Source organism: Diospyros lotus, chromosome 15, assembly GCF_014633365.1.
Source record: "Diospyros lotus cultivar Yz01 chromosome 15, ASM1463336v1, whole genome shotgun sequence".
NCBI lineage: Eukaryota > Viridiplantae > Streptophyta > Magnoliopsida > Ericales > Ebenaceae > Diospyros > Diospyros lotus.
In genome coordinates, this window is record NC_068352.1 from 9,931,440 (window position 1) to 9,955,959 (window position 24,520).

General features: G+C 38.0%; 2 protein-coding genes across 5 annotated transcripts; both read left to right on the forward strand.

Moving 5' to 3' along the window:
• Window positions 1-1,641: 1,641 nt before the first annotated feature.
• On the forward strand, window positions 1,642-2,697 carry LOC127791564 (uncharacterized). Its single transcript, XM_052321545.1, has one exon. The coding sequence runs from the start codon at window positions 1,642-1,644 to the stop codon at window positions 2,695-2,697; it is 1,056 nt and encodes a 351-aa protein (XP_052177505.1).
• An 11,959-nt stretch (window positions 2,698-14,656) lies between these two features.
• Window positions 14,657-21,246, forward strand: LOC127792602 (cold-responsive protein kinase 1). Of its 4 annotated transcripts, XM_052323164.1 has the most exons (8): window positions 14,657-14,966; window positions 15,522-15,609; window positions 16,172-16,215; window positions 16,390-16,505; window positions 16,625-16,835; window positions 17,157-17,394; window positions 18,670-18,820; window positions 20,636-21,246. In XM_052323164.1, the coding sequence occupies exons 2-8, from the start codon at window positions 15,539-15,541 to the stop codon at window positions 21,017-21,019; spliced, it is 1,215 nt and encodes a 404-aa protein (XP_052179124.1). In that variant the 5' UTR covers window positions 14,657-14,966; window positions 15,522-15,538; the 3' UTR covers window positions 21,020-21,246. The 4 variants fall into 4 exon arrangements, with proteins under 4 accessions (XP_052179124.1, XP_052179125.1, XP_052179127.1 ...); XM_052323165.1 differs by lacking the exon at window positions 15,522-15,609 and having other exon boundaries at window positions 14,659-14,967; window positions 16,056-16,215; XM_052323167.1 differs by lacking the exon at window positions 15,522-15,609 and having other exon boundaries at window positions 14,659-14,967.
• The last annotated feature ends 3,274 nt before the right edge of the window (window positions 21,247-24,520 follow it).

The window sequence follows — 24,520 nt, forward strand, 5'->3', positions numbered from 1 at the left end:
ATTGATTCACTTTCTATTAAGTGAAGATATCCGAAAGACCGAAGAAAACTCATGTGATCATTATCAAGCAACACATCGCTATACTTGAGATCACATAAGATGCATTGACGAGAGGATCGTATTACACGGTAACCATGCTTGTGAAAGGTTATTTGCGGATTATGAATCCTTCTGAATAATTGGGTAGGCATGACGCCTTACTAGAGGCCAATCTTGTCTTATGAGTTCGTACCGACATATTGCCAACATATTCGGAAGCCTAATGAGTCATACGCAATAGGCACGGTCCCTGGCTTAAACCAGGAGAGTGGACGTATGGTTAAGTGGGACACTTCGGCAAGAAGTTGTGCCGTCGTAGGTTCTCATCGGAAAAGAACAAATAGACGTAATGACGTCGATATGACGAGGAGTCGTCATAATGGAAAGAGTTTCCTAAAAATGGCATTTGATTAAATTAGGAAGGAGTTTCTAATTTAATGATTTTCTATTTGTTGGAGTGGCAAATAGGAAATAAAATATTTTTGGGCTTAAGTTAATATTTGGACTAAATTAGATTTGGGCCAAATATTAAATTAAATATTATATTTGGACTAAATTGGATTTGGGCCAAATATTAAAATAAATATTATATTTGGACTAAATTAGATTTGGGCCAAATATTAAATATTATATTTGGACCAAATTAGATTTGGGCTTGAATTAGATTTGGGCCATAATATTTTATTTAACCTATAAAAGGATTGGGCATTTAATTATATTTCTAGTTGGACTAGAATAAGCTCACTTATGATTCTAATTAAATTAGAATTAATGGGCTAGCCCAATCCATTAGGGTTTTAGAAACCCTAGGATATTTCATTATAAATATCCTTTTATAGGTTGCCCATTATAGAGGTGATTTTTGGTGTCGTTTTTCAAGAGTTGAAAAAAGCATTGCCGTTCACTCTTTCCCATTTCTTTTGGCATCGATTTGAAACGTGGGTGTTCTTTTACCGTCCATATACAAGCCGCGGAAAGGAGAAGGAGCTAGCACTCCTATTCCGCTCTCCTTGCTAACGGACACGTGCCGCGTATCACGAGTTAGAGGCCGGACGCTTGGACGGCTCGAATCCGCGAACGACTCGATAATCTAAAGGTTAGATTTATTTATTTGTTTGTGAATGATTTGATTTCGACGTTGATCCAATCGCCGGGATCAGGGTAAGGTTCAAAATTTTTGAATTACGCTGCTTGCCCCGTAGCGATCTTGCTTTACTTTTAGGGAGAAGAGAGGAAAATAATCCCAGAGATCAGGGTGATTGCAGGAATCACTCAGGAGGAAATAGAAGATATGTCGGAGACTCGAGTTCCAGTGAGGACCGATTCGAGCGAATGGAGCAATTTTTAGAGAACATGCTGACATACGTGAGTCGAGAGGAGCCTACTCGGCACACGACCACAGCATTGGAGCGGTACCGACACTTGAGACCCCTTGTGTTCAAAGGAAGGATTGGTGATGATCCTAGCTCAGTCGAGTATTGGCTTGAGCAGACAGAGAAACTACTTCAACACCTATAGTGCAGTGAAGAGGAGAAAGTGAGGTGCACAACCTATACGTTGGAAGAAGAAGCAGGTCGGTGGTGGCAGTCTACCGAGCGTTCGATGATAAGGTCTCAACAAGAACGCGAGGAAGAAGATGAAGATGCTCCAGTGTATACATGGGCGGGATTCAAGGAAGAGTTTAACGCAAAGTATTTTCCCAAGAGATGGAAGGAAGAAAGAATCTGGGAGTTTATGAGACTCAAGCAGACTGATGAGATGTTTGTGAATCAATACGACAACAGATTCACTCAGCTGGTTAAGTACGTGCCTATGTACAAAACCGACGAAAGTCAGAAAGCACAGAAGTTTGTTTCAGGATTACAAGTAAGCTTTCAACAAGTGTTAAGCGGATGGGACATTGACACTTACAAGGAAGCGTTACACCGAGCTCTAACCATTGAGAGAAACCTAACACGGGTGAAAATAATCAAGATTGAAGAAGGGAGCAAGGGCAGTAAGTCGGGAAATGTAACTGCTCAATCTAAGGATGACAGGAAGTGCCCTCGGTGTAAGAAGAAACACTTTGGAAAAAAATGCATCGTAAAATGCTATGCCTACGGCGAAGAAGGCCACATTGGAAGAAACTGCCCGAAGATCAAAGGAACGCCCCAAGTCGAGTACCAGGAAAAAATGGTGTGCTACAATTGCGGGCAATTGGGGCATATCTCACAGGAGTGTCCAAAGAGACAAAAGATGGAACCACCAAGTGGAAGAGCATCGAACGTTCGTCCTAGCCGAGTGTACAATTTGACTTGTGAGGATGCTGAGGCCAATCCTATAGTAATTGAAGGTACACTGTTCTTTTCAAACATTCCAGTTCATGCTTTAATAGATCCAGGTGCTACGCATTCCTTTGTTTCGCATGCATCAGTAGAAAGTCTAAAGCTAGAACCTAGGGAGTTGGGTTATCAAATGTTAATAGCTACGCCTATGGGTTCAACCCTAGAGACAGCATTGGGATGCCAAGGTTGTAATCTGGATATAAGGGGGGAAAGTTTCAAGATAAACTTAGCCGTGTTAGATATTCACGATTTCGATGTAATTATAGGAATGGATTTCCTATCAACACATGAGGCTAAGGTGGATTGCAAGAACAAGACCGCGAGTTTACGCTAATGGAGAATGGATTTCGTTCCAAGGTCAGAATAATAGAAATAAGAGAAAGCATGGCGTAACTTTGCAAGCATTGCAATCAGCCAAACCTGAGTTAAGTAAGAAGAATCTTGAATTGGAATTAGTAAGGGTTGTGAATGAGTACCCTGAGGTCTTTCCTAAAGATTTACTAGGATTACCACCCTCTAGAGAGATCGAATTCTCAATAAATCTTGTACCAGGTACGCAACCTATATCCATACCTCCGTATAAGATGGCCCCAGCTGAGATGAGGGAATTAAGGGAGCAATTGCAGGGCTTGGTCGACAAAGGATTTGTTAGACCTAGTGTGTCACCTTAGGGAGCTCCGATTCTGTTCATAAAGAAGAAAGATGGTACTTTGCGGATGTGTACCGACTACCGACAGTTGAATAAGGTAACTATAAAGAACAAGTACCCGTTGTCTAGGATTGAAGAATTGTTTGATCAACTCCAAGGAGCTACGGTATTTTCTAAGATAGACCTTTGGTCAGGATACTATCAAATGAAGATCAAACCGGAAGACGTACCCAAGATTGCTTTCCGATCGCGGTGTGGTCACTACGAGTATTTAGTGATGCCGTTTGGATTAACTAATGCACCTGCTGGATTTATGGACTTGATGAATTGAACTTTTAGACCCTTCTTGGACAAGTTCGTAATAGTATTCATAGATGATATTCTGATATACTCTGTCAGTGAGAGAGAACACGAGGAACATTTGAGGATAGTTATGCAGACCCTAAAGCACCACCAGTTGTACGCCAAGTTTTCAAAATGTGAATTTTGGCTTACTCAGGTAGCTTTTCTTGGACACATAATTTCTGCAGAGGGAATAGCCGTCGATCCAGCAAAAATAGAAGCGATTCAAAGGTGGCAAGCACCTAAGAACGTCGGGGAAATTCAAAGTTTTCTTGGATTAGCCGAATACTACAAAAGGTTTGTAGAAGGATTCTCGAAGATATCCTCTCCACTTACCCGATTGATACAAAAGGAAGTCACATTCGAATGGGATGAAAAGTGTGAGCAAAGTTTTCAAGAACTTAAGGCACGACTAACTATGGCACTGATTTTGGCAATGCCAACAGAGTCAGGAAAATATGTGGTGTATAGCGATGCTTCGGGAATAGGGTTGGGATGTGTTCTAATGGAAGACGAGAAAGTGATCACTTACGGATCTCGACAATTGAAGAGGCATGAGCAGAACTATCCGACTCACGATTTAGAGTTAGCAGCCATAATTTAGGCTTTGAAGTTGTGGAGACATTATCTTTACGGAGCCCAGTTTGAAATTTTTACGGACCACAAGAGTTTGAAGTACATTTTTTCTCAAATGGAGCTGAATATGTGACAACAAAGATGGATGGAATACTTGAAAGATTATGATTGTACCATTTCTTATCATCCAGGGAAGGCAAACGTAGTAGCAGACGCTCTTAGCAGAAGAAGCTCTGAAGTAATGGCTAACATGATGGTTAAGGAGTGGGAAATGATTGAGGAGTTCAGCCACCTGACAGTAAGTGTTAAACCTAAGCCAATCAAGGGATATTTGGCAAATCTGACAATCCAACCTGATGTGGTGAATAAAATCAGGTCAGCTCTTCAGATAGACACAAGAAGAAGTCAATGGATAAACAAGAACGATCAAGTTAAGGCACCTAAATTCAGTTATCATGATGGTATACTTCGATTTCAAGGAAGAACTTACGTGCCAAAAGATCAAGAGTTGAGGCAAAACATCTTAAGGGAAGCTCATCGAGCTAAGTACACTGTACATCTAGGATCCACAAAAATGTACAAGGACCTTAGAGAAATTTATTGGTGGCCTGGAATGAAAAAAGATGTGGCATGGTACATGGCACAATGCAATACCTGTCAACGTATAAAAATTGAGCATTAGCTTCCGGGAGGAATGCTGCAACCACTGGATATTCCCGAGTGGAAGTGGGATCACGTCACTATGGACTTTGTGACTAATCTACCTCGAAGTCCCAAAGGAAACGATGCTATTTGGGTAATAGTGGATCGATTGATCAAGTTGGCACATTTCTTGCCTATTAAGATAGGGAAATCGACTCATGCTTTAGCTCAGCTATATATTGAGAAATTGTACGATTACACGGAATCCCTGCAAGCATAGTGTCAGATCGAGACCCACGATTTACGTCAAGATTTTGGGAAAGTTTCCACAAGTGTATGGGAACACAGTTAAAGCTCAACACAGCTTATCACCCTCAAACCAATGGACAGTCCGAGCTAACAATTCAGACGCTCGAAGACATGTTGAGGGTGTAACACCTCGCTCCAACCGAGGGGCATTATAAATGCAGAATAAACCATCATGAATTTCGGGGATATACTTTTTTCATAAACACTGCGTCTGTACGTGAATAGTACACCAGGTAAGTTCCCAAGAAAGAGAGGTGGGTCACAAACAGACACACTTAAGTACCAAGTCTTTCCTTAGCCAAAACTTTCCTAGACATGCACATCCATTACATAACACTTAAATCCATAATTTTCCCCGACAATTCCGATTACCTTCTCAGCATATCAAACTTAAAGATATAAAGCTAAGACAGGTAATATCATCATTAAACAAATACGGAAGCTAGATCGAAACCTGATGTGATACATAATAGAAACCATCTTATACATAACATCAAAACTATATCATCGTCTAACATCATCAAAATGAAATACATATAATCTGAAATATATATACTATGATCCACCTACAAGTTGCCGTCACTCCTCGGCAATTCCTTTCCCTTTAGAACAGCTGCTACCACCTGGACCATTAGAATATTCTAGGGACAAAAGTCCAACATAAGATGATGAATCATCTAAGTGAGAGTTCGAAACGTTTTCATGAATTTATGCAAGATATGAAACAACATAATATCATGACAAAACCCAGCCCAAGAGAATTCCACATAGCACTTAACCCTAACTGGGGAAAATGCAATCTCTCTAAAGGCATCACAACCATATTGACACATTGGCAAAACACAGTCCTAGCTTAAGAGAGAGCAACGTCAATGCATGAACCCGGGAACCACCCCGTCATCATTACGTTCCCACTCAGAATTTTACGGAGCACACGTCAACCTTAATCCTGGCCAAATGATGATCAACACTATCCACGTCTACCTTGGAAACAATACAACCGCGCAAGGCATCTGGGGTGGTGTCCACTCGCAGCCCCCTCTTGTCGGTCCGAGGTGGTGTACACTCGCAGCCCCGCCACTTGTCGACTCGCAAGGGTGGTGTCCATTCTCTGCCCCCGTCACAAGTGGGTATTTTCCCTTGGCACGTTTCCCTAGTGCTACCACTTCAAGTGCTACCTCATAAGTTGACATCCCAACCCAAAAACACGCCAACGATCATATGAAACAACATTTCATGTACATAATTTTATCACAAAATTCAATGCACATGCATAAACCATTTCGGGACAAACCCATATGAAAATAACCATGACAGGTAAAAACCATTCACACGTAGCAAAACATTTGCATGGATCAAATCAAGTTTTAAGATGAGAACAACTTGAAATATACAATTTTTGGGGTAGAACAACTCACAAGTCAAAACCAAGTTTTATGCAAGTAGGAAAACTCACCTTTGACGAAATATCAGGATACCTCGAAAAGTGCACACTACCTCGATTTGTGTGCCCGACCTCGTTTTTTGTAACAACCTCAAAATTTGCACAAATCACATCACTTTAATCCTCAAGGCACCCTAATCAACATTTAAATATCATAAATCTGATTTATCTCATAACTTCCTTATTTTCTCCATTTTTCTCTTATTTTTGCCTCTAAAAATCCAAATAAATCCCTCCAAAGCTATTTTCTCCAATATTTCTTCACAACAAATCATAATAAGCTATGAACATCAAGATAAAAATATTGGACTTACTCGAATGGTGCGTTTTCATGCAAAACGAGGCTCTTTGATGCTAGAATCGAGACCTAGAGAACTCCAAATCCAAATCCAAATCCTTTTTACAGGACCTAGATCTCGATTTTAAAGGAATTTAGAAATTTATTTCATAATTTTTGGAGCTTGGACGAGCCCTCACGCTCCGCTTGAAGTTGGCTCACGCACCTCCACTCTCGGCCTGTTGCTAGCGTGTGTAATACATGCGCTGGTCGTCTTCTTCGCGGATGGCCGCAACCAGCCACTATTTTTCGACGATTTCTCCTCCGTCTGACCTCCGATTTGCTCCCCGCTTGAACCTATGCCTTCCTCTCTTCGACCTCTACAAGATTATAGCTTCAAACGGGCTAATTGGAGCAATTTTTTGACTGGTTAAGCCCAGATTCTGGCCATGCCCGATTTTCTGATCAACCTTCGAATCTCCCTCATTTCTTGACGAAAATCGCTCAAACTTTCTAGAACTCACCCTCTAGACATGGGGAACAATAGCCCCTTATCAGTGATGCTCGATTTTAACCAAAATACGAGTAATTTCTCCCGATTTCTCTTTTGAACCTTCAGCCAAGCCCAACTATTTATAGCCCAAATTGAGCTTCGAAACGCCCATGGCTGCTCGACCCAAGGCCTTAAAAGCCTCACACATCCCTTGGATGACCAAAACCAGCGACAATCGACCTCAAATGGCCGATTACAGGCCGCACCATTGCCGACCAAACACGGTCGGATTTCTTGATTTTCCAGCCACCTCGATGCACGCCGACGGCCCAACCTTGCTCCCCACGCTTACCCGACTACCCTCCTCGGATTCCCCTTTGTCGGAGCCTCGATCGGCCACCTGCAAGATAGTACTAAAAAATCCCACAAAACGAGCTATTTTCAAACTGCTCCAAGTTATTTTCCGGCGAAGCTCATTTTTCCGACGAAGCTTCGGATCTCCCTCAACTCTCAACCAAAATGGTTCAAATTGCACATAAATTAAGCTTAAGACATGGGCAACAAAATCCCCTTATCCGCTGCTCTCAATTCATTCACAAACTCACCGATTTACAAAATTAATTTTCTTCCTCTTCTCGGCCATCTCTATTTATAAGCCTTCTCGAGCTTCCAAACGCTCAAGGCTTGCACAAGCGACCCCTCTGAGACTTCTACCACCCCTGGATTGACCTAATCTCGCCAAAATCTGACCACAAAACAACCTTTTAGAGCTTCCAAAATTCGACCGAAAACTTGGTTGAAAATCTTCCAAATCCGACCACCACATGCCCGATTGTCGAGCCAAACCTGACCCAAAGGCATCCTCGACCCATTTGGATCCATTCCCACCTGTCGGTAGGCGCTGTCGGCGACCAGAATTGGTCTCTCGGCCATGTCAGCCATGCTCCCTCCACAAGTTTGAGAAATTGCACTTGTGCCCACCTAATTTTGTCTCTTATGCCTTAGCCCATTTTTACAAAGCCCATGAACTTTCTAATATTGCCAATACATCCCTCAAGTCATAAAAACTTTCATTCCTTCTCAGAAGATTCCAAAAAATCGTTCTTTCGATGCCATAAATCATATCTCAAATTACTCGACACTGCCATATCATTTTCTTTAGGCATCTCGACTCCAGGGTACTCCCGGCAGTCGATTTGGTTAATTTCTTGGGCTATTCTGATACCTATTTTCCTAAAAATTCAATTTTTCTAATAAAATATTATTTCTTATATAACCCAAAGTTCTCGAGTATTACAGAGGACATGCATCTTGGATTTCTCAGGAAGCTGGGAGAAACATCTACCTCTGGTGGAATTCATCTACAACAATGGGTACCACAGTAGCATTGGAATGGCCCCTTACGAGGCATTGTACGGGTGAAAATGCAAAACACCACTCTGCTGGGTAGAGACTGGAGAAGTAGGATTAATTGGACCCGAGATTGTTCAAACAACTACTGAGAAGATCAAGAAAATTCAGGAGAAAATGAGGACAAGTCAAAGTCATCAGAAATCGTACGCTGATCAACGAAGGGGAAAGTTGGAATTTTTGATCGGTGACAAGGTATATTTGAAGGTCTCTTCATTCAAATCAGTGATTCGAGGAAAAAGGAAAGGGAAATTAAGCCCAAGATATATAGGACCCTATGAAATTTTGGAGAAAATTGGGTTAGTGGCTTACAGAATAGCTTTACCTGTGGCATTATCAAATATCCATAATGTATTTCACGTGTCTCAACTATGGAAACATAAGCCGGATCCTACTCAAGTACTTTAAAATGAGACTGTCGAGATACGAAACGATCTAACATACCCTGAAGAGCCAGTGCAAATCTTAGATCAAAAAGACCAAGTCTTAAGAAATAAGGTTATCCCATTGGTAAAGGTATTGTGGAGCAATCATGACGAGGAAGAAGCTACGTGGGAACGCGAAGAAGAGATAAAAATTTCTTATCCTCATTTATTTAGTGTTATAAGTTAGTAATTTCGAGGACGAAATTTCTTTTTAGAGGGGGAGGCTGTAATATCCAGTGTTCAATATTATAAGCATTTTTAGAAATTATGAGGTCAAAATTGGTATTTATTAAAGTTTCAAGCTTTTGTGTAATATTCAAAATACAACCAAAGGATGAGGGACTGTGTCAAGCAAGCCAATAAAGGTAAAACTGTCCAAATAAGTAATATTTGACAAAATCAAGAGATGTTCAAAGGTTTGAGAAGGAAAACGCGTTATTAGGGGCATCCGGCCAAAAGTGCAGATTTCATAAATTACCCGAGGGAGGTCGAAACAATGAATTTTCTAGGAAATATTGAGGGAAATGAATAGTTTAGAACCTGAGGGTAGTCGAGGAAATAACGAAAAGTCTAGGGGTGCCATGGGTAGGGAGAAAATGCAATTAGAAAATTAATAGGGGTAAAACTGCAAATTTACAAAATACCTTGGTTTGAACGCGACCACGGCACATGGCCATCGGCAGCCGCCTTTGGACGTTGGGAAGCTCACCTAGAGGTGCTAGAACGGTCTTCAGGTGATGATGAAGCTTCAGGGGGTGGCCATTGGCCAAGCACGGCGGCGACGTGACCGGTTTTAATGGTGGAAGAAATTTTTGATTTGGACGAATCTTTCGAGGGTTGTAGGTCGTGATTTGGGGTTGTTTAATTGGTTTGGAGGCTAGATCTAGGGTTAAAGGGATAAGAGCAATTGATTGGTGGTGGAAATTTGGGTCGAGATCGAGTATAAAAAGGGTTCTCGACCGAGAGGTTTGAAGCACAAATCGATCGAAATTTCCCTCGTTTTAGGCTGAATTGAGCTTCTGGGGTAAGGGGCTTTTGTTCCTTGGGTGTTGAGGATTGTTTCTGGAGCATTTGGGGTTGTTTGGTATAGGTTTGGAGGGATTTTGCGAAACTCGCCGGAAAATCGGGCTCGGCCGGACCGCGGCCTGCAACTGGCTTTTAAAGCCTTTTCCGGCCATTTTTTCCAAGGTTTGAAGGCACCACTGAGGTCGCCTCGACAAGACTTTTCAGGCCCCATAGTTGTTCAGAGCATCGGAGCTCACCAGAGTCGGAGAAGAAGGTCGAAGAAGATGACCAGGCGGCCGCGCGTGGGCTTCACTCACCGAGCCTCTAGGTGGCGCGTGAGGTATGATTTCTGCTTGATTTTAATTTTAGAATTTTGGTAAAATTATTTTAGGAATTATCATAAAAAAATATTTTGTGAAACTTGATGTTAGATATTTTTTATGAATTTTCGAAGGTAGGAAAGGTTTAAAAATGAAAAAAAAAATTGAGAAAATTGAGAAAAAAATAGAAATATTGATTTCTAAGATCCTAATGGTGAATAAGAGACGATTGGTGTATTGAAAAGAAGAATTGCATGATTTTCAAGGAGTGACACATTTTTCGAGACAAAATCCAAACTTTTTCGATTTGAGGTGAGTGGTTTGATTCTAGCTTTATCTTGTCTTGAATGTGCTTTGGAGTGTGTGTAATGAGTTTCGGTGAGTGGTTTTACCCTTCCGAGCTTAGGATTCACATGATCAGACCGGTTCTAGTGAGTGGTTATACCCTCCTGAACCTGGGTTGTTTTACATAGGCATTACACTTATGTACATTGTGGCATCATTTGCATATTTAACATGTGATATATTGCATCAACTATTTTTACTTTTAAAACAAGTCGGTGCATGGCGTGTATTTTCATATCATTGGGGTGTCGATTTTCGTGTCGTTGTTGGGTCCGTATGGGGCTGGATTGAGTCTTCTTGAGAATGGGACAAGGTTAATCCTAGTAAACGGGTGACACGGTAGAGCACCCGAGGGATTAAGTATGTCGCAGCAAGGTTAACCCCAACGGTGTGTGGAATGGATCTTCCACGGGAGGTTGAGTATGTCAGGGAGATTTCTCAAGTTAGACATGTTGCAAGTTGTTCATGCATTGTATAAACTGTTTCATGCCATCACTTAGATATTTTTATCATCTAATCTGGGTTATACCCCTGGAACATTCAACATTCCAGCCAGGGACAGCTGCGAGATCGAGGACTTGGCCGGTGGGGCCAGTGGTGTTTAGTGGATAATCGTTGTACCATTTTGGGAGTGTTAGTATTTATTTTGGTATATGTATAAACAGTTGTATGACAACGTTGTATCATTTGATAGTTTGTATTTTATATTTTGTGTATGGATACACCTTGTACGAAACTCGTGGTAAGCCATGACATTTTGATGTATTTATTCCGCTATGTTATATCATATCTCGTTTAATCTTAAGTTTATTGATCTTGTTAGTTAAACGAGTAAGGCTGGGGTTCTCAGGATTTTTACCTGCATGTGAAGATTGCTCTTGGAATCACCGCGGGCGTCGGCCAATGTATGTGACGAGTGTTTTATCTGCATGTGAAGATTGTTCTCATGGCGTCGCGTGTGATAGTCTAAAAAAAAAAAAAAAGATCCCCAAAAATTTCCTTATAGTGACGTGCCCATGTAAGGCGGGGTGTTACATCGAGCTTCAGCGAGGTGTGACCTTGCTCTGACGACCTTAGCCTTTAGCTATTGGGCTTTAGGAGATTGAGCCAGACTGCTGGGTCGAATCCAACCCATAAGAAGTGGTCCGAAAAATACCCATAACAATAACTAACTTAAGCATTAAAGAGTTTGTGTAAGGACATCCACCCGCACCCCCAATCGGTTGTTCATCTCAACAGGTCATCTGTTTAGGAGGGAATCATTCGGCCATCAAGGACGCATCCAATCATCAACAAGGCACCTGATCATCAGGCATTCGGTCATCCCAAAGGCACTTGATCATTTGCATACAGACCTATAGGTTTCATGATCATCTACACTAAAGTCCGGTCTTAGGATCACTTGTGCTTAGAGTGGGGACTCTCAGAATCACTGGCATCCAGACTTGAAACTCTCATAATCATTCTTTGAAATTATTTTTTCTCGCATTATAAAATAATTATTATATTAAAATAATAACAAATTTTTAAAAAATAAAATAATTAATTTAACATTCACGCCAAAATTGAACGTGCCATTAGAACACTTTGGCCCACTTGGCATGGTGGTCGTTTCCTTGCGTTTGGTGGCCGTTGAGAAACACAAAAAAAGTAATGCTATCTTATAATTATATTAATTAAAGTTGAGAAACCAAAAAGTTATGTTACCTTATAATTATAATAATTAGTTTTGACTTCAAAGTTGCATTAAACCAACAAATAATGATTTAAAAAGGGCCAAAAAGAAGCACCTTTTTAACGTCCATAAAAGATGCTTTATGCATTAACACGTGCACCTAAATCGAAATATTAATATGTAGACCAGTGGGCTAAAATCAATTGGATTCTTTAGTATTTACGCTGACGTCAACGCTTAGAAGTTTGATTTGATAATAAAAAATATTTAAAAAATGGGCCCAATTGTAATTTACTTATTTTCTGAATTGAATTTTGAAATTTGTTTAAATATTAAGAATCTTAACATGTGAAGCCGCGTTTGGAAGGGCCCTTTTGCCTTGAGCTTGACCCCTTGACCTCGTAAGCTGTAGCGACAAGGCAAGGCTGGACTCCCACGTTTATGGCCACATGTTATTAATGTATGACATGTTTAGTATTATTGCGTTGTGATTGTTGTATCACATTGTGTTTTATTGTATTATTATTATTTTATAAAAATAATATTGATAAATAGGACTTGGTAATTGAATATGGTGTTGATAAAATAGTTTTCGATTAATATTTTATTTGTGTGTATAAATATATAAAATGACTAATAAGAAATATTAATATATTAAATAATTATTATGAAAAGTAACTATTATTGCTAAGATAAAATAATAAATTAAGTCAGTCTTACGATTGACCTACAAGAAATAAACCAGTTAGGGGCGTGGGTGAGTCTCAGCTGCACACTTTCCAAGACTTAAGTCAGTCTTGTACTCAAAGTATAGTAAATAAATTTATATTTTGAGCAAAATAGTAAATACACATTTAGTAAAAGATGAGTCTTTTATTTACAAGAAAGGAGACTAATAGGTCGAAAGAGACTCGCAATCTTCAATGGATATTTATAGGTAATGATATTGAAATAAATGACTAAAAATAGTCTTTCGAATAGCAATTGTTGAGTGACTTATAAATTTCAAGTAGAATCTCTCGGAAGCATCGATAGAGACTCCTAGATAAGAACACTTGATTTTTGTCTCAATCAATTGAATTAGTGTAACTTAGTTTGAGGGTCACTCGATGAGGTCAATTGATTTTAGCTATTCTGTCACTCACTTGGTTAATCGACTATCCTCTATGAGTTACTCTAACAACCTGAGTTAGTCTCTCGATAGTCACTCACTCTAGTTTCTCAATACTCAACTAACTCCTCTTACTTACTCAACTAGGTATATGGTCTCTCGCCCAAGTCTTTTGCCTAGGTTTGATGTGAGCTTCTTTCTTTATGCTTGGACTTATCATTAGACATAACAATAACATAATTATGAAAAGAGAAATTGTTATAAAGTAAATAGAATTTATGATTATGGATCGTATTAATTTTTTTTTGATAAATAAGTAAGGAGTCTCTAGCTTGAACTTATTTTTTTTAAGGAAACAATTATTCTTTAAAGACAAAATTACACTTACCGAACGTCTTTTTTCAAAGAAAAAAAGATAAAAAAAAATTATTGTGCTTAAAAACACAATTATTTAAAAAAGACTCAGTATTATTAATGAATTATTTCACAATATATGTGCTATTTTTTTACGTTTATCAATCAGTATTTTTCCTGCTAATACGATCCATGTTACCAACAAATTATATCAATTGGACGAACTGATCATTTCATTTGACATTACCATTTCAAGTAGTATTAGAAGGTTATTCTCTATACTGCTATGTTGTTGTTTTACAATCAAAAGTTCTAGAAAAGTAATGTTTAATGAAATATGATTTTATTTTTAGGGTTATGTTTGTATTATTTAATGTAGAAAGTACGAAGAGTTCTCAATTGTACAACCTTTGGTCCGTAACATCTCAGTCACTTGAGAATTTTCAGGCTGCCATACCCCAGACTGAATGGGTCAGATAGGTGAGTCACGGCCGAAATCCAGACTCTAATGTTGTGAATATACGCAGATTATAGACGCATGCATGAAAATAGATTTAAATATTTTAAAGAAGACTTTGTTTGGTTGCAAGAAAAGAAGGAGTCCTGTCCAATAACTTGATATAGCTTTTTTTAAAATGCCGCTTAATTTTAAAAAGATTTTTCCATCATGTGCCTCTAAACACACAGGATAAAAAAAAATAAATCACCTTATTTTTAGATAAAATTTATTTTATATTATATTTTGAGGCTCAAAATATTCTTATTTTTAGATAAAATAAATACCTTATATATATATTTTTTTCCTAAGTGATACCGATAGCTTACTCACGTCACCAATTAATAGGTTGGGGGGATTCAAGTCTAATATATATTATTATCATAGATTGTGAACTTTAAGTGGATTGACATTTCCATGAAAGTAAGTTTAAGACATTGTTTGTGAACGCGAAATTTGGACAAATAAGTGTGAAAGGAGATCGTCTGGAAGACGAGAGAGCCCAAACATGGCGTTTCAGCTGTCGACTGTTTCCACGTTGTACCGGAGCTGACCGAGTCGCGACGCCAGCGCGAACTACCATTTACGCGACTCCCCTTCTTCATATTATCGGATCCATCCTCTCGTCTTCTCCGTACTACGACTCGTCCTCTCTCGCCTTCATCCCGCTGATTGATTCTCTTCTTGACTTCTCCAACGAGATCGTCTTGCTGTTTCTCTGGATTTCTCAGGTACTTCCTTAACTCATGGATTTTTCTTTTGATTCTGTGAATTTCGCCTGATTTAGATTTCTCGTCTTCTTTCGGTACGGAATGGATGTTGTTGAATCGACTGTGACCAAGCTCTTTTTGTTTTTAGTGCTTAATTTGTTGCTTTACTTCTTTAGAGTTTCAAACTTTTAAGCATTGCACGAATCTTTTATGCATTTGCTTAGCCGTTTACATAACTTTCGGCGGCGCTACGGTGAATTTTGTTCGTTTAGCTTCGGAGAGAGGATATTTCGCAAAAACTGGGGTTTTTCTTGGACTGTTGTTTCAGGAAAATCTATCTCTTTGGGAATTTCGTTGATCAATTTTTGTTATCATCAAGAGTAAAATAAGAAGTCTTCACCAAAATCACCTCCCCTTTCTTAAATTCATAAATAATTAACTTAAGAATCAAAATCATCCTTCATTAATGTCACAAAGCTAACAGTTGTCTAGAAAAACAATGCAATATTGTAATACAATTTCCATGCCCAGGAATCTTAACAACGATCTTATTTCACTTATATTTTCTTATCCCGGTGATGATGCCTTTGTAATGAAGTTTCAGCTTCAAGTTGCTGGCGCTACCTTCAAAGCACATGTACTTGAGAGAATTCAAAATTCCTGGTATTACTAAAATTCTAAGAGCCAAACTTTTGGTTCTTTTTAGTTATAATAGGAAAGTCAGACTTTAATGTTGGGCAAATGCTAATCATATGAATTAAGAGCGCAAAGCTATAGTTAGGCTGAGATTTGTTAAAGATAGCAGTCCAATGATAATTTTCAGCACCTCATAGTTAACTTTTGCATTAGGTAGATCAATGCTAATTCATGGATTAACTCCAAAAATTTTCTTACTTAACAAAAAAAAAAATCCAAAAATTTGACAAAAATTGCAAAAATATTGACTAAAATTACAGAAAGGCCCCTACCTGAATTCTTAAGTTTTCTTTTTTCTTTTTCTTTTTATTGATAAAGATTATATATATGTAAACTCTTGAGATAATCTGCAGCACTTAACCTTCTATGTATACTTTTGTATATGGGATAACGTAAGTCTGTCTATGCTCCAGTTTGGCAGGTTTAATTTTGGTTCCTATCTGAAGCATTAGTCAGAAAGTGCTATTGTAAAGGCTGGTCATTTGGTCTATCACACCGTAATGACTTGTTTCTCATTTTTATTCGGTAGGAGGGCCGGTTCATCAACTAAACAGTCTACTGAATTTGATGAAGGTAAACTCTTGGCTGTTACAGAAGAAACATATAAAGTTGAAATATTTTAACTGATCACATATAGGAATTCTCAATTTTTCTAATGTATGTGTCTATAAAATCTATCAAGACAATATCTACTTTCGTCATATTCCTATTCTAATCTGAAAGGTCCTGATATTGTATTATGAGCAGAGCTTTCAGGAGTCCCTAATGTTAATCTCTACACATATAAAGAGCTACAAATTGCTACGAGTGATTTTAGCATGATCCATAAAATTGGTGAGGGTGGTTTTGGTTCTGTCTATAAGGTAATTGAAAAGTGTCTTCTGTTAAATGCTTCCGAAATCATGTAATAGAATGCTTATATATGATCTTTGTTCTGTAGACTAAACCTTGTTTCCCATTAAAAATTTTTGCTGATTGTCAGGGAAGGCTTAAAAATGGAAAGATTGCTGCTATAAAGGTTCTTTCAGCTGAATCAAGACAAGGATTACGGGAGTTCTTGACAGAAATTAAAGTGATTTCAGATATTGAGCATGAAAACTTAGTCAAGCTCTATGGATGTTGCGCAGAAGGGGATCACAGAATTCTGGTCTACAACTACCTTGAGAATAACAGCCTTGCGCAGACACTACTTGGTAATTCCATTATCTTATGATTGGTTTGGAAGTTTATGTCTTGAATACTTCTAAAAGTGATGTTCTTGGTGCCGTGGAGTAGTGATTGTATTATGGAGTTGGTACTTTATAGCTATGGCATTGCTTGCAGTTTAAAGACTCCTTCCTTATTTTTGGACTCATTCTTACTTCGTAAGATGGACACAGAACCCAATTCGGGCTTTTCATTTCAAACTTTCTTCAAAGCATTAACATCACTCTCATCCAATGACTCTGATATGTATTCTTGTGACTTTATCAGTATAAACTACAGACTCTAAAACTTAACTCTCTGGCTTTCAGGTGGACATCGTTGTAATATCCAGTTTAATTGGAAAATACGAACTAGAATTTGCATTGGAGTCGCACGAGGGCTTGCCTATCTTCATGGGGATGTGCGACCACATATTATTCATCGAGATATCAAAGCTAGCAATATTCTCCTTGACAAAGACTTGACTCCCAAAATTTCAGATTTTGGCCTTGCGAAACTTATTCCGGACAATATGACTCATGTCAGTACACGTGTGGCAGGAACAATGTAAGTCCTAACTATCTGAATACATCCTCTTTTTAGCCATCCATCTAATTGCAAGAAATGTTCTTGCTTATATTCTTAAGTAAATGTGCTGTATTAAGAGAGAGAGAGAGAGAGAGAGGGGGGGGGGGGGGGGGGGGTAGTGACTTACTGACATGGATTGCAGTGCGGCGTGAACCAGTGCCCACTCCTGCATATTATGCCAGAAATAATGAAAAAATATCAGCCTACTTTTGACCTTTCATAAATGACTAAAGTGCTGTTTCTTTTTTATTCCTTGGGAAAAAGTATTGTGTTTATTGGTCTAGAAGGGTAAAAAGATTGCAGATATTTCTATTGATTCTAATCTTGTATTGGCATTGATGAATGAGATTATTGATGGAATCTGTTCACGGAATGGTACCTTCTCTTTTGTTTGTAACTGGTATCATCATGGAGTACTGTCAATTTTACCATGTTTCTATCACTTCCGAAGAATTATATGGCATCTTTAGTTCTTCATATATATATATTTTAACAGTGATTCCATTGTTCTAGCAAACAAGGAAATGAACATAGGATCTTTGTTTGATGCAGCTAGGCTATAGTGAAATATTTCTGGTCTATCTTATCCTTCACTCTTTTTTTTTTTTTTTGGGTGATACAATGAACTTGTAGCATCATTCCTTAAAACCTCTCTTTCCCCTCGCTTCCATGTAAGCTGCATAAGGGGCTATAACTATGCACTCGACTCTTAGTGCTCCTCAAGAAAAAAGAAGCCACTTAAATTCATAGGTCAACAGGTACTCATCCATAATCTAAGGGCCAAAAGACTAGACATCTGCCCTAGCCAAAGAAAGACTAGAACCGCCCTTGAACTTTAATACTCAATTTAAGAGTTACAAGTCCACTTATTTCTATAGCCTTTGACTTTCTTATTGAACTTAATACTGATATCAGAACAAATAATCTTTATTTAGTAGTCACAAACAAACACTCTTGGCTTGATTTTACATGAAGTGTGGTATATTATGTCTGCAGAAGCAACTTTTTGAACCATTTTACTGGAAGACTTACTTTTTAATTTGATGGTAAGCTGCTACTCCAACAATTCTAACCACTTGTTGCTTTGACAGACCATTGATAACATGACCAGAGAAGCTCTTTTGTCATGCTAAACATGAGAAAACCAAGGATCTTTTTTACAGAAATCTTTGTGGGATTTAGATTTAATTGCTATTTATATTCTTCTTTCTAGTTCTTCTATCATATTAAATTTTATTCACTTTGTTGGTTCAGAGGTTATTTGGCACCAGAATATGCAATAGGAGGACAGTTGACGCGCAAAGCAGACGTATACAGTTTTGGTGTTCTTCTTGTGGAAATAGTTAGTGGGAGATGCAACACAAATACACGATTGCCTATTGGAGAACAATATCTTCTTGAAAGAGTATGAATTTTTAATAGCTTCCTCAAGCTTATTAAATCCTTTTGCATGAAGTGTTGAATGTCAGTGATGTTATCCATTTTCCTTGGTTGTGAACTTGAAAAAATTCGTAAGTAATGGGCAAAACAAGTTGTAAATGAGGACAACCACTTCGAAATGTGTAGGTAAATAATAAGCTATGATGAGTTTTCCTCTGTTTATCATGTTTTAGTGAAAATGCTTACTTTTTTCTTTATATTTTTTTCTTGGTCTAGACCATGCCTCATCTAGTGACCTTCAAACTTTATGAGAAACCATGATAGTGTACATTAATTTCTGTTCAGGTACAATGCATGCCAAAATTGGAAAAACTAAGACATGTACTATAACAAGTAATGGCATCTCTAAGAAGGTGATTTATTCTGTTAGACATCAACACTCATTAGACACCTCTGCGATTCCCATATGACCATATAAAAAAATCGTAATATTTATCACAAACAATTGGACATGTTCATAACTAGGACAGGAATATACTTCATTGAAGTGAATTGGATACATTATACAAATATTTCCAGAATAGATATTAGGACTTCTTGTTTACATGCTTTTAGCATTTAGAATGTGAAAGATATTCATTTACTATTTTAATTATGCAAATTTATTGATTATGACAACATAAGGAATTATTGTACTTTCATATTTATGTATTAATGTGTTCATGTCAAGTCCTTTGCTAATTATGAGAAAATTGCCATGTTGTTTCATGTTTTGTGTGGTTTGTGTCAGTGTTCCTTAGCACATATTATGTAAATTAAGCAACGTGGTTATTACTTTCAACCCCCTTAGGGGTTGGCCTGGTGGTAAAAGGCTATAGTTGTCTTCTCTATGACCAGGGTTCTCATCATTATCAAAAACAGGTTATTGCTGAAATTTATTTGAACATAGTTGGCATGGAACCATTTTCTTTTGCTCTAACGCATTCAATGGAATAATATTATGAATCATGTTTATGGAAAGAAATAAAGGATTTTAGTGAGACAATAGTCGTCTTCACTGCCGGAATTAGTGAAGTATTGTTTTAGGAAACCTGGCTTTTAATTGTTAGAATTATAGCATAGAAAGGAAGGAGCACACTTTTCTGTTTTTCAGAACTTGATAATGCCTCATTGATACTTGCTGATATATATACACAAAAGACATAATCCCATGATTTAAGGAGGGGCCATACCTATTACAACTTTCCCTTTAGCAGCCCTTACAAAAAACTTTCCATAAAACAAGGACATCCATTCCTTTTTACTAACCCTCCACAGCCAAATATCATTACAAATATTCTAATCTAACTTGGGAGTATCTAGAAAAACCTGACTTCAACATTAATTCTGCACTCTGTGTGAAGCATGCACATGAAAAGTATTAGCAAAGAAAAATAATCTGGTTGGAGCATCCATTTTGGGCAAAAAGTTCAGAAAATACAAACACATGCCTAGCAGAATGGTTTCACTTGCAACAAAATGGTTAAAAAACCCCTTTCCAAACTGATATCAATTGCTCCCTCAGCTTACAGGCATTCAGATTGCTAATTCAGCATATGATATTTTCCTTTCAGATGTCATTGATTTGGTTTGTAGTAACCGTAGAATGATTCCATATCTAGGAATGGCCAAAACTCCTGCTTTTCATCCTTTTTCCTCTTTTTTTTTTTTTTAATAGGAAACTGCTAATCGTGTATTTTAATTGTCATTCCTGCTGAATTCCATGTTGCACTATCATGGAAAATCGTTTATATTAATTAGCTTCTACACAAAGTCGATGACTAGAATTTTTGTGTTGCAGACATGGGTACTTTATGAGAAAGTGGAGCTCTTGGGGCTGGTAGATGCATCACTAAATGGTGATTTTGATGCTGAAGAAGCTTGCAGGTTCTTAAAGATCGGTCTTCTCTGCACGCAAGACTCACCCAAGCTACGACCTTCCATGTCTAACGTGGTCAAGATGTTAACCGGCGAGTCTGACATAAACAAAATTGAGATTACAAAGCCCGCTCTAATCTCTGATTTCATGGACCTCAAAGTCAACAACGCTCCCAAAATCAGGCCCAATGCAACCACAGACACTTGTGCATCTAGCTCTGACAACTTTGAGATTTCTACCTCTTTATTTGGAACTTCATCGATCCCAACTATGACCTTTACTGCAATAGATGATCGGAGTGATTGATTTTTTTGTTTTTTGGGGGTTCATTATTAGAGAGATAGAAAGAAAGATATTTCTGGAAGAGTCATTTTGGGCTTTCACAAGGCTTGTTAATTTTGTTGTATGATCTTACTTTTCCATTAGTAGGTGGCACCTACAGCCAGGAAAGCTCCCCTATCTGTATAAACTTGATGGTTCTTGTTGTAAATAAGGACGGGTTATAATGAATGGGGAAAAGAAAATTTGAACTACCATAGATTTGCAAGCAATTTCTTAGTTCACTTTCTTGAAAATGTTTGCTACATGTGCCTGCCTTGAATATTGCTTCCATTTTCTGAATTTATGCTCCAGTTTTTGTTTGGTTTATTTTAATTTTTACCTTTTGTGTTCAATTTTCGTTTTCTTCTAAAACATAAAAAATAGAAATGCCATTTGACCTAGTTTTCTGGGTTCAAAACTTGAAAAATTAAACACTCAAGACATATTGTTTAATAAAACCAAAAGATTGTTGAGTAAAGATGGAATGGAGAAAAGAAACGTAAATTTTATTGAAAAAAAAGTGACAAATTTTATTGTTCATATGTAAATGGTAATAGGGTATTTATATATTTTGCACATAGTGAAATGAGAATGATGGTGAATCTTAGGGGGGCCCATATAGGCTGACTTATATTGCCATGTCATCCCAAGACAAAGAGGGCCAGAGGTCTAAATCGTACCCGTTCATCCTCCAAAGGTGTGACCCACCATGGAAACCCTCAAATCGTTTCGAATACGTGCCTCGCACTGTGCCACACTTGATATCGTTAGATTAACTTAATTAATTTCCTCAGCTGAAATAACATTCCTCGGGAATCTAACGTTTCAAAAATTTTAAGAAGAGAATACGTAAAAAGAAAAGAATTTATAATAATAAAAAATTTATGTAATTCAGGCAATTATTTAAGGATTAGTGGGTTTAAGGAATTTTAAGACAAAAAAATTAAAATTTATTATATTTATGAAAAAGGGTGTAACTCGTAGTTTGTGAAATTTTTGGGATTTAAATGAAATTTCTAAAAGTTGGTGGCTATATCATCTTAAAAATAAAATGTGCGTATTATTAATTGAGAAGACTTGTAGGTGACATGGCACGCGCATAGGAAGATCATGCAAAAGGTCTTGGGTTTGAGTTGGAGTAGACGAGTAAGAAGAAAAATGACATTTTTTTTAGTTGGGAATGATGCCTAAAACGACGTCATTTTGGGGCCGCGCAGCCTTGCTGCACCACGTAGGGCCTGTGTGGCCCTTGCTGCATTAGCCGTTGCCACTTGCCACCACCAGCTATTGCCATGTCTTCAAATGCCACCGTGCCATTTTTTCTTCCCTATATATACCCCTAAGTCTTATTAGATTAAGCTATGAAATCATACTGAGGCAATTGGGAAAGACAAGAAGGAATAAAAGTAAGTGATTAAAATTTGTAGATAGATTGGAAATAGCAATCTAATACCTATTTTGTATTAATTCTTATATCAATTATGCTTAATGTTGCTAGAAGAGCTCTGAATTGTGATATCGGCGAAATCAGACACTTAGTGAGACTCAAAGGAAATATCTAAGGCAAGTTTCATCATCTTGTTCTTGTTTATGTAAGTTCTTACTCCTTTATTTCTTTTATACAAGTTCCCAACCCTCTTGCAAGCTCATATTATAATACTTGAGAATTTCTAAAGACTCAATGGTAATTTATCTTAGAACAAAAATGAAATTTATAGATAAATTGGGGTTATAGGATAATTTCTTACCGTTGTGAATGATCGAATCAACTGTAGGGCGTGCCCTGGAGCTGAGATGTTTAAGGAAAACGAAATGGTGTTAACGAGTATTTTGAGGCAAGATTTATGGCATCGAAAGAAATTGAATCAGAGATAGTTTTCAGTATAATTATTATTTGGGTTGAAAAACCAAATTATTGTAGGAGACTTTCAGGAAATTAATGGAACCTCGAGGAGGTTCAGATTTTGCATAAGGAATAACTCTTAAGTGGTTTCGAGAGGAAATAAAAGGGTTTACGATGAAAATATACATTTGGACCTAAGTATAATTTTTTTAATTTTGCCCGAGAAAGGTCGAAAGGACTTTATTCCTAAAACTTCGGGGATAAAATGAAAGGTTTAGAGCTTATGGGTCGTAATGGCACTATTGGGAAGCTCAGGGCTTTAAGGAAAAGACCAAAGTGCAAAATGGAAAGAGACTGGGGTCAAAGTATAATTTTGCAAAATCTTGCAAAGAGAAATATGGCATGGTTTACCAGCCACCTTGCTGGCCACCAGCCACCACTTTCGGCTATGGGGGTCTAGAGGAAAGTGGTTGGGGATGCTCTTAGGTAGGACCTAGGTTGACATTGGCCACAAGGGTGGTCGATTTTTCGTGATTTTTGGCCATTTCTTAGCCAGAATTTCAATGGCTTGAATCCGTGTTTTGTGGTCGAATGACAATGTTTTTGGGTTGATCTAGGGAAGGTAGAAGCCTTAGAGGCATTGGGTCAACCAGCCATGGGTATTTCGAGGCTCAATTTTGGCTATAAATAATCAAGTTTGACAGAGGGTTCAAAGAAGAGATCGGGAGAAATTGCTCGTGTTTTGGTTTGAGTCGAGCATCACAGATAAAGGGATGTTGTTCCCCATGTCTAGAGGGTGATTTATAGAAAATTTGAGCGAGTTTTGTCAAGAGTTGAGGGAGATATGAAGCTCTTTCAAAAAATTGGGCTTTGCCAGAATCTGGGTTTAACCAGTCAAAATATGGCTCTGATCGAGCGGTTTGAATCTATAATCCCATAGAGAAGGAAGAGAGAAAGGTGTAGGTTCAAATGGGAGGCAAAACGGAGCTCAAACGAAGGAGAAAAGTCGAAAAAACAGAAGTTGGTTCACGGCATTGCGTGAGAAAGAAGACCAGCGCGTGTGATACACGCGCCATCCAGTAGTGCGCGTGGGAGGTGCGTAGAAGATCATGTGGTGGCGCGTGGGGGAGCGTCCGATGGTGGAAAAATCTGAAAAAATATAAAAAAAAAATTAGAAAAATAAAATAAGAAGGGTTCTGCAAAAAGATTTGGTGTTTGCCTTTCGGGTTTCCTGGATTTCGCGCAAACCAACCTCGTTATTCGTGCAATCAAAACATTAGGGTAAGTTATGGAATTTTCTTTTAAAATTCTTAGAATATTATGAATTGTTGTGGAAAAAGATTTGAAAAAATAGTTAAAGAAGTATTTATTTGAAATATTAGAAAGGAAAATGGGAGAAAAATAGAGGAATATATGGAGAAATGGAAGTATTGATGCTTTCCTTGTATAAACATGATTTATAGGATCATTATGGCTCGAGATTAAGTGATCTTTAAGTTTGGCACAAAAATTGAGGCCGGGCACGCAAATCGGGGCAGTGCATGCTTTTTGAGGTGTTTTGAACTTGGTGCAGCAGGTGAGTAGTTTTTCCCCAAAAGCTTACATATGATATGATTCTTTATATTATGCATGATATTTATGAA